Source organism: Mesoplodon densirostris, chromosome 19, assembly GCF_025265405.1.
Source record: "Mesoplodon densirostris isolate mMesDen1 chromosome 19, mMesDen1 primary haplotype, whole genome shotgun sequence".
NCBI classification, from domain to species: Eukaryota; Metazoa; Chordata; class Mammalia; order Artiodactyla; family Ziphiidae; genus Mesoplodon; species Mesoplodon densirostris.
This window is the reverse complement of record NC_082679.1, coordinates 47,316,713-47,329,778: the sequence shown is the minus strand read 5'-3', so window position 1 is coordinate 47,329,778 and position 13,066 is coordinate 47,316,713. Positions and strand designations below refer to the sequence as shown.

General features: G+C 54.8%; 1 protein-coding gene across 2 annotated transcripts in view; it reads left to right on the top strand.

Moving 5' to 3' along the window:
• The window catches only part of RANBP10 (RAN binding protein 10), a 66,540-nt gene extending 53,774 nt beyond the window's left edge, over positions 1–12,766 (top strand). Inside the window, exons 5-14 of one of the 2 annotated variants that reach the window (XM_060083542.1) lie at positions 101–123; positions 2,001–2,185; positions 4,583–4,695; positions 6,161–6,269; positions 6,370–6,518; positions 6,711–6,915; positions 7,655–7,776; positions 8,291–8,436; positions 8,756–8,867; positions 9,307–12,766. In XM_060083542.1, coding sequence (XP_059939525.1) covers positions 101–123; positions 2,001–2,185; positions 4,583–4,695; positions 6,161–6,269; positions 6,370–6,518; positions 6,711–6,915; positions 7,655–7,776; positions 8,291–8,436; positions 8,756–8,867; positions 9,307–9,437 — 1,295 coding nt within the window. In that variant the 3' untranslated portion in view covers positions 9,438–12,766. The remainder of the gene's footprint in view (positions 1–100; positions 124–2,000; positions 2,186–4,582; positions 4,696–6,160; positions 6,270–6,369; positions 6,519–6,710; positions 6,916–7,654; positions 7,777–8,290; positions 8,437–8,755; positions 8,868–9,306) is intronic. The other variant, XM_060083541.1, reaches the window with a different exon arrangement.
• The last annotated feature ends 300 nt before the right edge of the window (positions 12,767–13,066 follow it).

Sequence of the window (13,066 nt, the reverse complement as noted above, 5' to 3'; positions counted from 1 at the left end):
GATGACCAGCCCCTCCCCCAGCCATTGTGACGGACCCTCGCGGGGCCCACAGAGGCATGGGAAACCAGGTGGCCTGATGACTGTTCCTTTCCCTCCACAGGTATAGCCTTCACAGACCTCCCGGTAAGTACTACTCTTGGGTCTCCTGCTCTGGCCCTGGGGGCCGACTAGGAAAGGGCATGGTGTTACCTGCAAGTGCAGGGTGTGGAGTCCTACCCTTTCCCCAGCCAGGGATGTGTGCTGTGTCGTCAGCTTGAAGGTACCAGTAGGTGGTACCTGCCAGCCTTCTCTCTCCAGCAGTAAGGCCTGGTCTTCCTCCATGACTCTTAGCAGGTGACAGAGATTTGTGGCATTTCCAAAGGCAGCTAGGAGGTAGGGGACGGTGTGGACAGAGATGAGGTAGCTCCATGGCTCAGCTGGTCTGAACCAGTTCTGTGTGGCTTATAGCCAGTGGACCTGTGTGCAGAGTATAGAAAATTGTTCATATAGAAACTTGTTCCTGAACTGTTAGGGAGCCAGGTCCCTGTGCATACCCATCAAAGATCCCTGAGGAAAGCCAGTGCCCTAGGGGACTGAACCTGCTACTGTGCAGGGTACTCCTGGTCCAGAGAGGTGAAATTTATGGAGTTTTCTCCTCTTAGAAAAGGGTGAGGTTTCCTGCTGGCTTCCTTCAGGGCTCATCCACCTCCTGCACTCCAGTCCTTCTTTGTCATGAGTCATCACAGGCCTTGTCACATGCAGGGCCTCCACCCAGAATGCTGGGAGCCTGGCCTGGCTCTGTGTGCCCTGGCTGGGGTCTGGAAGGAGGAAAGGTTTGCTGACTCTGGGGGCTGCTTAGGGATCCTGGGCTCCCCTGTGATGCTCTAGGAATAGGAAATGCCCCTGTGATCTGAGGGGCCTTCTGAAGCCCAGACTGCAACACGCAGGTTCCTGTTAGAACCTCTGTCTATGTATAAAAATCCTTCCCTCCAACCTGGAGTCTCCAGAGAGGGGCTGTGGTCCTAAGCAAAGAAAGAGAACAGACACAAGGAGAATTCTGACCCTGAGTGGGGAAGAGTCTAGTGGTGGAGGTATGACATGAAACACCCAGACGTGGATGTGATGGCACTCTGTGCCAAGCGGTAGAAAGGCTGAACCCAGTGTGCAGAACCAGCACGTGGTAGTCAGGAATGATACGTGGTCTAAGGATGGAAGGTGGAAGAGAAGACTGGGGACCTGGGGCCAATGAGGAGGAGGCTGGTGAGGCATTGGGCTGTAGCAGTGGGAGCCATAGAAGGCATGGAGTGAGGGAGCGACCTGGCAAAAGCTGGTCAAGGCAGGGGATAGATGGGAAGCAGGGAGCCCCACACCCAGAGGGACATGCCCAAACCTCACTGGCCAGAAGATCCTCCTCTTAGTGAGCCTCAGACAGGAAGGGCAGCAGCCTTTCTTTACCCTTTTCCAGTGTCGGGGGGTCCATACCACCTGACCCCCTTGGCCATCTGGCCATACTCTCCTCTTCCTCCCCTCCTTTCCTCTCTCCCCGCATCCCTTCCTGCCCCCTTATATACCCCCCTTTTTTGTGGCAAAGGGATCCTTGGTCCTGGATCTCTCTGAGAGGAGCCATCATCCACCCCTGCAGCAGATCTTCACGGGCACACCTGCAGGGCTGTGGAGCCCAGCCTGCCTCTCTGTGCCCTGGCTGAGTCCCGAAGGGGGGGCCTTGGGCTTTGGGAACACTACGGCCTCTGATGCAGGGCAAGAGACTCCATGTTGAGCCTGGCTTGTTTTTTTTTTTTTTGCCTTCTCCCCTCAAACTCTGAGGAATAGTGTCTCTGCTAGGGAGGTGGGCAGAGTGTGGCTCAGCCCTGCCTCCCCCAGCCATGCTGCCACTCTCTCAAAGCCACAGCAGCGGCCTGCGGGAGCCAGCGCCTTCCCCTCTGTGCCGGAGGTGAGATGTGGCGAGGCCCTCCTGCCCCATTGCCCTCAGGGCCCAACTGACATTTCATTCTCCTCCTCAGGCCAACCTCTACCCCACCGTAGGCCTGCAGACACCTGGGGAGATTGTGGACGCCAACTTTGGGCAGCAACCCTTCCTGTTTGACATTGAGGACTACATGCGGGAGTGGCGTGCCAAGGTCCAGGGTACTGTCCACTGCTTCCCCATCAGTGCCCGGCTTGGCGAGTGGCAGGCGGTGCTGCAGAAGTGAGTGCCCCGCTCCCGCCCTTACCCAGCCCTGCCCCGTCCCAGGGGCCTCACTCTCCTGTAGGCCCCTGTACTGCTACACGCTGCTCTTGTGAACTTCGGTGGGTAGCGTTCCTTCTGGAAAGCACTCCCAGGATGACTCTGCCTGCTGCACTCCTGCTCCTCTCTTAGTTCAGTTCTCCAGAGCTGCTCCTACTTAAACCTCTGCCCCCTCAACTGGATCGGAAGGCCCTGTATGTAATATCACCAGCAGGGCTGTTTTCCTTCCCCAGGTCATTTTGCAGAGGATGTGCTAGTACGCCCTGTGGTATCTTCCTCTGTGCACTTTTCTTTTCCATAATAGGGAGTGTCTGTCATGCCATGACTCTGGCCTAAGGTCACCTCTCAGGGTCAGATCCAGCTAAGTCCCTTGCATCTGTGGCAGTGGTGGTGTGAAGAGGGTCCTCCCTAGGACCTAGCTGGCTCTTGGCTGATTAATTCCCAGCCTCTCCTGGGAGACAGTCTTGATGAGAATCCCGAGGGAGGCCAGATATGGTTCTCTCTTCCACTTGACAGCTGCAGGCCTGAGTGAGGCAATGAGCTGTACCCACTCTGCCAGGAGGTGGGTTAGTTTGTTAGCTTGGCTCCCAGGGGTGGGCAGAGAAGGGCTGGGCTTCTGCTAGCTCTGGTCATTGCCCTGCAGACACTGGGGTACCAGAGTCCAGTGGGTGGGGGTGGGGTGCACACTGGGTTCTTTGTGTAGCCTTCCTTTCTTCAGGGATTGATATTGAGGCAGGCTCCATGGGAGGGCTGAGGCAGGGGCTGGGTGGCCAGACCCTTCTCAGGAATAGCAGCACTACTACATCTTGTCCCCAGCCCCCAGAACTTATAAGAAGCCCTTCCTTGGAGGGCCAGCATGGTGCCAGTCCCCATAGCAGGCTTGCTGGAACAGGCAAGGGGAGAGGTGGAGCTGCCCCAGCTGTGTCGGGGAGGGACTAATACTCTCAGTTGACAGGGCCTGGGCTCAGCACATGGGTGTATTTGTCTACATGTATGTATCTGTGTGCCTGTGTGTTCATATGTAGTATTTGCTGAGACTTGCATATAACTCATATCTGTGGTTTCATGTAACTTCGCTTTCTGGACCTTTTTAATGGCTGTATTATCTCGCAGACACATTTGCCACAAGCCCCTTGGCTGGCTTCCCTTGGTGGTAGGTTCAGGTTATTTCCTCTCTCTTGCTTGTGTAGGTCACCCTTTTGTACATAAAGAGTTTTCCATATTTAAGATTATTTTCTGGGTGTCCTTTCAAGAAGTGGAATTACTGAGTCAAAGGGACTGTACATTTTAGTGGCCTCTGACGTATATATGGGCGCATCTGAACCATGTTTTGTCAAGAATTTTTGCCCTTGTGTTTATAATAATATAAATATTATAATTCTTATTCATAATTAATGTTATAAATACATAATTTCATAATAAGAGGTTGTATATATTGACTTCTTGCTTTGCTAGGCACTTTATATGGATCATCTCATTTACCCCTTAAAACATGAGGGAACACACAGCTGAACTTCTGTGCCTTCTACATGACAGCTCTTCAGACATTTGTGTTTGGCAGTTATAATAATGACATTGACATATGCACACACCAAGGTATTCACTTTTGTACACATCAGATATGAGGACTCTACGTGTGCTGCTGCTTAGCCAGCTTTCGGTGGGATTAAATGGTTTCTGGGCATCAGGCTTCTCAGGGCCATCTCCCAAAGATCGTGTTCCTGTTGGCCATGTTACTGCCTGAAACCTTGGCTTCTTGGGCCCTTAATTTGTTGTGTATCGTGGAGTAACTTGGGTCGTGGGTTAGCTCCCCATCACCATCTAGAGCCAACACTCCTGAGGGCCAGGTTCACCTGAGCTGGAATGCTTCTGCCGGGCGCGTGGGGCACCTGCAGAGGAGCTCCTGTGTGTAGAAGGTACGCACGTGGTATGCATCATCACTGGGCACCTGCCAGACTGCTTGGCTGGCTGCCCTTCCAGGAAGCCCTCATAGAGACTCTCGGCAGTCTCTGGGTTTGCTTCAGGTCCCAGGAGGCAGCCGCTTCTGTAAGGAGATGGTATGTGCCTCTGTATGTACTTCTGTTATCATACTTGCCTGCCTGTGGGCAGCATATCCCAGAGAAACTGCAGCCACTCCTCCAAGCTGTGAGGACAGATGTGGTGACCTGCCCCTCTTCTGCCTGACTGCATGAGCACTGGGGGATGTTTTCACTTGTTTCAGCCCCTTTATTATTCTGTGGAGGTTGCACCTGTGAGATATGTTTAGGGAAGACCTAACAGGGAGATAGTCTGTCCCATCAGGGGGTTGGTGAGAAATGCAGTTCTTAAGTGTCACCTTGAGCATTTCCTTTTTTCTAGCATGGTCTCATCTTACCTGGTGCATCATGGGTATTGTGCCACGGCCACGGCTTTTGCCCGAATGACTGAAACCCCGATTCAGGAAGAACAAGCGTCCATAAAGAACAGACAAAGTAAGGTTGATTCTCCTCTCCCCTCTCCCTCCCTCTCTCACCTGTCCCTAATTCTGCTCTCTGGCTCATGGCAGCCTTGGGTAACCTGTCAGTAGTCTGTTCAGCTCGGGTCCTCACCAGAAGACCAGCCCACAGCCCAGCCCCAGGCCCTTCTTCTGTCCCTCTTTCAAGGCCACACTGTCCAGAAGGACAGTCCAGCAGCATGGGAATGTCTCGGTGCAGCCTCCCTAATGTATACTCTGATGGCCTGGCATAGTCTGGGGCCTGGTATGGCTGGATCTTCCTCCATGCTTGTTTCCTTCCTCCTGCATCCTGGATTCCACTCAGCCTCCTGTTCACGGTCTTCGAGAAAGAGTGTGTTTGCATCTTACCAGTTCAGTGCCCTGCCTTTGCCACCATTTACTCAACCTTAGTAGTAGTTCTGCCTGCCCCTGGGCAGAGAGGGGACTGAAGCAGTCAGACAGGGGGAAGGCTGCTGCTCCGTGGCCACTGTGGTAGACCTTTCTCTGCTTCCCACCTCTGGTCCTGGGCTTTGCAGACAAACAAAGAAGGAGCCAAAGGAAGTTTTCCTGGTGTTCATACTAGCCTGCATACTGCGTGTTTGGGGCTCTTTTGTGGAAGGAGGGTGCTGGGAAAGAGGAAACAGCCCAGAAAGGAGACGGGAAGAGGAGAGGAGAGTGAGGGAGAGTAGGTGTGTGTGGACACGTGTGTCTGTGTGTGCCTGCTTGCGTCACTCTGAGCCTGTCGTCTCTGTGTATGTGCATGTGTCTGTGTCTCCCAGAGAAGCCACGCCCAGCCAGACAGTCGGAAAGGGATCCCAGACTTGGGATCTACCCAGAAGTCGCTCCCAGCAAGACGCACCAGGCCCCCAGAGCAAGAGCACGATGCCGCCGGCCTGAGAGGTGTCAACGTCAGAGCTGCCAGTGTGAGGAGGATGACCTCCTCTCTCAGCAGGGGGCGCGCCACAGCCCCTGAAGACTGCCGAGACATGGGCCTGGCCCAGAATCCATGAGCTCCCATTGGCAACTCCCTGTGAAGCCTGCGGAGAGAAGTCTGTCTGAAGAGGGGCCTCTCAGGCCACGAAGCTGCCCGGGTGCCCATCCCTAGATTATGCTCCCACAGCCAGGACCTCTTCCCCCGCCCAGGTCCCTGGCAACCTGTACTCCATAGGAGCAGGCCTCCAAATTCAACCTGCTGCCTCTGGGCTAAGAGCGCCCCCCCTCCATTTTCCCCTCTTACTCTTTGAGGACTACCTGACACTTGACAGAAACCAGGATCTGTTGTGGGGCTGGGTGGCCAGGTTGTTTCTTCAGCCTCTTCTGTGAGCACCTCAGTGGGCTTGCCACTCTGAGCCAGCCCACCTGACTGTCCGCTGGTCCGTGCTTGGGGCTGGCAGTGTGTAGACGTGTGGCTGTGAGGAAGGTCTGCAGCCCCTCGCTCACTGACGCATTCTTGCTCTCTACAGAGATCCAGAAGCTGGTGCTGGAGGGCCGTGTGGGTGAGGCCATTGAGACCACACAGCGCTTCTACCCAGGGCTGCTGGAGCACAACCCCAACCTGCTCTTCATGCTCAAGTAGGTTTGGGGCACCGTCCGGCCCCCCACGGCCCAGCTGGTGGTGGGCACACACGACCCGGGCCAAGCCCAGGGCGTTGCTGCTGTGCTCCTTCTGCAGGTGCCGACAGTTTGTGGAGATGGTGAATGGGACTGACAGTGAGGTCCGCAGCTTGAGCTCCCGAAGCCCCAAGTCCCAGGACAGCTACCCTGGCTCCCCAAGCCTCAGCCCCCGACACGGCCCCACTAGTTCCCACATGCACAACACAGGTCAGCCACTCTCCAGAGGGCTCTGGGAAGAACTGGTGTGGAGAAGCAAGGCCACCCATACACCCTTCCCTGGGATGGGCTCAGGGCTTGCTGCTGGATTGGGGGAAGGGAAGTGGGACCACTGTAGTTATTCCTGGGGCCCTGCTTGATGGCAGGCTGCCCCTCCCCTTCTGACTGTTCCCCGGCTTTTAGGAGCAGATAGTCCCAGCTGCAGCAATGGCGTCGCTTCCACCAAGAGCAAACAGAACCACAGTAAATACCCTCCGCCCAGCTCCTCCTCTTCCTCGTCGTCGTCCTCGTCCTCCTCATCTCCATCCTCAGTCAATTACTCTGAGTCCAACTCAACAGATTCCACCAAGTCCCAGCCCCACAGCAGTACCAGTAACCAGGAGACCAGGTGCCTGTTCTGCTCTGCTTCTTCCTCCTGCCTTCTGCTCTGCGCCCACTGCAGCCTGTCCTCTGAGCGCCACCCTGCCCTTCACCCCCACCTCCATCCCAGGTCTGTGCCTGGAATAGTAGCCGCTGACCCACCAGGCCTGGCATTGGCTCCAGCTTCTGGTCCAGCTCGATTCAGCTGCCACTTTCCTTGGCCCTGTCTTTCTCCAGAGGCGCTGACACTGAGAATGTGGTTGCCTCCAAGAATGCCAGGCCTCTCAGAACCGCCAGGGTCTATACTAAAGGAGCTTTAACTGGGCTTAGCTTGTGGTCAGCCAGGTTGGGCAGGCAGGGTTTTTAGGTTGCAGACTGTAGGTGGCTTTCAGTAGCCCTCCAGCATGCTACAGGGCTGACCTGGGTTTGGCTCCCAGAGATGCCTATCAGGACTTACCTGCCCTGGTCATTGGGGGTCAGGGGGTGTATAGAAGGGGTGTACCACCTCAGAGGAGGGCCAGGGTGGGGACGGTCACAGAGGCAGCATGGGGACCAGAGTGGGAGTGAAGTAACAAGCCTCTGGGATGGCTGGTGTCACAGTAGGGCCCAAGTATTAGAGCCTGGGAAGCCTGGGAGCTGTCCTTTCATGCCCTTTGGGGACCTCAGTTTACCCACTGCAAACTGCAGCTAAAGCCTAAATGGAGGCCCAACCAGGCTGCTCCAGTCACATCCCCTTTGCTAACTCCCACCTCAACCCTTCTCCACAGCGACAGTGAGATGGAGATGGAGGCGGAACATTACCCCAATGGTGTGCTGGAGAGCATGTCCACACGCATTGTCAATGGTGCCTACAAGCATGAAGACCTGCAGACGGATGAGTCCAGCATGGGTAAGGCCATGCCCCCGCATGGTGTTCCACAGGCGGCATTGCTCAGTCCTGGTGCCCTCTCCCCTCTGTGGGCGTTGGCATGGGCAGGCTTTGGTGGCTGGAGAAGCTCTATCCAGATCTGGTCCACTGCCTCCTTAGCCAATCATGAATCGGTGCTTGAGGTGGGAAAGCCTTAGCCTGCTGCCCAGAACAAGTTCCCAGCGTCTGTGGCTAGAGGGAGCTGGTGAGAGCAGACACCTTATGAACACCCTTGCAACTTGCAGAGGGTGGGAAGAGGGCAAGCTTGAGTCCTGTGTGACTCCTAGACCATGGGCTAGGTGGACTAAGAAGAGCTCAGCTCCGGATGGTCCACCTGCTCCTCTCAGCCCTCACTTGCCTCTAGCAGGAGCTGCACCACCCCACCCTACCTCCAGCCAAGGTCCTTCTTGTCGTGTTCTCTTTGGGGTCTCCACATTAGTCCTCCCGTTCTCTCTTTATCCCTTCTGATGTGTTCTCTGCTGGGCTCTGGGTGCAGATGATGGGCATCCTCGGCGGCAGCTCTGCGGGGGCAATCAGGCGGCCACAGAAAGGATTATCCTGTTTGGCCGTGAGTTGCAGGCACTGAGTGAGCAGCTGGGCCGGGAATACGGCAAGAATTTGGCCCACACAGAGATGCTGCAGGTACAGAACAAGCCAGGCCCTCATACAGAATGGGCCCCCGTTTGGTGGTGGGGCAGGGTGACTGGGAGAGGGCACTGGGGGCAGGCAGCAGCAACGGGACAGAGCGGGCTCTAGTCAAGTCTACAGTGGGGAACAGGACATCCAGGGTACACCCCACCCTCTCTAGGTTCTGGGGAGGACACAGCCCTACCTGACCCTTCAGTCGGGGTATGTTGTGCTCTCCGTGGGCACCACACAGGGCCCTGTATCCTCCTGGAGCCATGGAGGAGGGGGTGCGTGGTGCGTGCCACAGTCCTCTCAAGAATGCCCTGTCCTTTAGGATGCCTTTAGCCTGCTTGCCTACTCAGACCCCTGGAGCTGCCCAGTTGGCCAGCAGCTTGACCCCATCCAGAGGGAGCCTGTATGCGCTGCCCTCAACAGCGCCATTTTAGGTAAGTGGATCTAACAAAAACAGAAGCTGGCCTGTGAGTACCTAGGTTAGCCCCTTCACCCCTCCCTAGAAATTGCTGATGATTATCCAAATCTGGGCAGTGAGCTCTGCCCAGAGGCTCTCTGGTGACCCATAGGACTCTTGGGCTCCCATGGCTGAACCTAAGCCCTGACCTCCCTCTGCCCAACTGAGTTGGCTGGCTAGATCATGATGGGCCCTAGACTATGACCCTGGGCCTTGGCTAGCTCAGTGCTCTAAAGAAAGTTGAGATTCACAGGCAGGGCCATGGCCTGGTGGCTGGGACACACTCACACAGAGACACATGAACGCTCTGTTCCAAGAGATTCTGTGCACTCCCCCCACCTTCTGCCCCCAAGGGAACTTGGACCTGGGCTTAGCCCTGAGCAGGGCAGTGACCAGGCCTTGTCTCTTCTCCACAGAGTCTCAGAACCTGCCAAAGCAGCCCCCTCTGATGCTCGCCTTGGGCCAGGCATCTGAATGTCTACGGCTCATGGCCCGAGCGGGCCTGGGATCTTGCTCCTTTGCCAGAGTCGACGACTACTTGCACTAGCTGACCACACTGTCTGGCCCCACCTGGCCCTCCCTCGGCCCCAGGGCTGGAGCAGCCCTGCCCTCCATCGGCACCTGGTGCAGGGACCTGGAAGCCATGGGCAGAGTCCACTCCTGCCTGGCCTCCCCCGTTCCTTTCCTTCCTTCCCTTCCTTCCTTTCTTTTTCTCCCACCCTCAGTCTCTCTCTCTCCCCACTTCATGTGCAGCGGCCTATGACACAGTATTGTCTGGTTACTTCTATTTTGAAAGAAGGGGTTTGTTCTGAGGAGAGGTTGGGGTTTTTTAATCTTTTTTCCCCCCTCCTGACTGAGCCACCAGTGTTTATCTCTGGAGAGTTTGTGCTGAGCTGGTTTCTGCTAATTCAGTGGTGAAGCCTATCCAAGTTGGTGATAGCTTATTATTTTCATAAGTAAAAAAAATGAGATTATATATATATATAAATATATATATTAAAAAAAGACACAGTATTTATCGTAGTGTTAGTGGTCCAGCACCTCTTGGGTGAAGCTGTCCAGACACCATATGTTTTTGAGTCCAACTCATTTAAAAAGAATCATCTCTGTCACCTCAGCCAAGTGATTCATTTATTTCAGGCTTCCCCTTTGTTGAGCCACAGGCCCAGCTGCAGCCTAGGGAAGCCCAGTAGGCTTTGGGGGCCACATAGTGGGCAGGTCAGGCTAAGCTGGTTTGCAGCATCTGAGAGGTGTGGGTCCCTAGGACCCTGAGAGCTGAACTGAGCAGAGAACTGCAGGGCCAAGGTCCAAAGAAGAGATGAATTGGCCCGGGGCTACACAGCAGAGCAAGGGAGTTAGAGGGTCCTTGGCTAGCACGATATCTACCATTCTACCCTGCCTCTCACTGCCTGCCTTGCCTCTCTCTCTCTTCCCTTTTCAACATCCTGCCTACCTTTGTTGTTAAGATGGCCAAATAATTCATTTACTCTAAATTGATTGCCTGGAAATTACCTGCCTTTGACCCGAGAGCTGCTGAGTGTCAGGCTGTGGGGAGGAAGTCTCCATACCCAGGACAGAGGCCCTTGAGTACAGGGGCTGCCTTTTTCCTGCCTGGATCTTCACCGTCTCTGCACAGCTCTGATGGAATTGATGCTTTCTGTTGAAAAGCCAGGACCTTGTGGAGACAGATTTTTGGGCTGCCAGTCGCTGGAGTGGATGGAACCCTTGACCCCCTAGGCCAGGCCTCACTGTAGCTGTGCCAGGCAGCTCCTTTGCAGTTTGGCCCCGGCCACTCTTAGGAAAGACTGTTAAGCATATTTGCTGGCCAGAGGAAAGGACCTCATGGGCTTTACAAATGTCCCACTGTCCATGTCAGACGGATCCTCACAGCTAGTTGTTCAAAAACAGTCCTGGTACTGCCATCAGGGAATCAGGAGAGGAAGGGTTACGATGCTGCCAGGACTTAGGCCGGCCATCTGTGGAGAGGACAGACTGCCCAGGAGGAAGAAAGGGAAGAGGCCTCCCAGAGGAGCACCAGGATGGGCTGGGATTTCCCCATCGGCCTCACAGTGGGAGGGAGTACCCAAGCAGCCCCTGCAAAGGGGCAAGGTCAGAAGTCGAGCTTCCAGTCCCTGCCTGGATCTGGGCTGGCCAAGCTCCTGCTTTCCATCAGTGGATTCAGGAATGGTTGGTGTGGCCTGAGATATTCAGTGCCCACCAGGACTCACTGGGCCTACAGCTGGACAACAAGAGAAATGATTGAGTTGAGCTAACTGCTGGTGATGGGCCCAGTGGCCCTGTGCTCTCCCAGAATTCTGCCCTGGGACATGATCCTGTAGGCTGCTGCTTTTTTCTTGGTCCCTACTAGGGCCCCAGCTGGCATCCCAGAGACCGCAACCCATCAGGGGGGTGTTGTCCTGTCTGTAAAGGAAATTCATCCTGTGCAAACCTGGGGATGCCTAGCTCCCAAACCAAGAAGTTGGAAACATCAGGCTCTTAAAATGGTCAGAAGCAAGCAGGATTGGGAATTAAAACCAGAGGCTTTTGCAACTGGAATGAAGTTCAGAGAACATCTACTCCAACAATCCTCTCCTTTTATAGATAAGGAAACAGGCCCAGGAGATTAAGTGACTTGGCCAAAGTCACACAACAAATTAGGGCAGAACTGGGACTAACCTCATCCCTGAGGACTGGACAACACTGTTTAGTCCTAAAGCTGAATGGTGGGTGAGGGGTTAGGCTGGCGAGGCCTCCAGCAGTGTCTGCACAGCTGGTACCTTCAGGGGTGTGTCAGGGATGGGGATGGGTGCCTGGGCTTGGGTTGTAGAGCGGCTGAGCGGCCCAGGAGGGCTCAGGACAGCTGTGTGCTGCTTGGGGTTGGGTGTCCGCCTGCCTCACACTCAGTACCCATGGCCACCTCCCCATTTTCTGTGCCTTATCTCACTGTTTCAGCTGAGTCCAAGTTGTTTACTCTGTTCCTCTCCAGAGGGGCTTTCTGTCCCAGTTGGACAGCATACCTTTGGGACATAAGCCTTTGCCCCACAAGCCGTGGAGAGGACCAAACTCAAGCTGCTTGAGCCCACTGTCTTGCTGATAGTCCAGGCCTGCCTGCCAGCCCGAGGAGCCCCTTACGCACACCCAGTCCTGCCAGCCTGCTTCCGGGAGCCGAGAGTGGGGAAGGCACCTGGGAGGAGTCCCGGTGAAGAGCTGAACTTGAACCAAGGAGGCAGGAAGAAGACCTGGCTCTGTTGGGTTGTTCAGCCCTCGGGGAGCAGCCTTCCCTACTTCCCTTTTCCTCTTGCTTCACCAAATGGTCGCTCCTTCCAGAGCAGAAACTGGCGGACATGCAAAGAAAGCCAGAACCCCTATTCCTCACCTACATGGGTCTGTGGCTGGGTGTCGGCCGGCAGAACAGGGACACCAAGAGATGGAGAAGTGGGGACTGCCCAGCCTCCCAGCACCTTCCTACCCCTTAAGCAAGCACAAAGAAGATGAGGCAGAGACCTGTCAGAGCTGAAAGTTCCTTTGGTCGCTCACAACTCAGGTATGCACACCGTGTGGCAGCTGGGCAGGAGAGCCCTACTTGACCACCAGCCCCGTGCACACAGACCTGTGGCCAGATTGTGGACTCTGGCTGCCTCAGGCGCCGCCTCTTTGCATTGGGTTTTCCTCCATTAGTAACTACAGCTGACACAGACGTCCTCCACGTTGTGCACACTGGTTCTGCCTTTGTCCTCGCAAGTTGATACTTGGCATTAGCATGAAACTTGTGGGTGTGGGAGGGTTTAGAGAGAATTCTAACACAAAACATCCTATTAAATTGTACTTGAGAGATGAAAAAACTCCTGTTGTATTTTGACAGAATTATTTTTATTAAAATACACATCCATGAGTAGTCACGAGTGTCTGGTCTCTGTTATGAGTCTTACTGGGATTGGCACCCTTGGTGTGGCACAGCCGTCCTGGAGGGCTTGGCCCCTTCCCAGTCTACTTGTCGAGTGCCTAGGCCCCTGGTGTCTCAAGGATTCTCAAGACTTTTTGCAAGACCCCAAAGAGCATAGATACTTAAAGCTTTGATTCTCTCCTGCGAAACAGCTTTCATCTGAGACAAAGAAAAAGTAGCAAATACAAAAAGGTGGGCCATAGGACCTCTTCTCCTCAAATTAAGATCTTAAT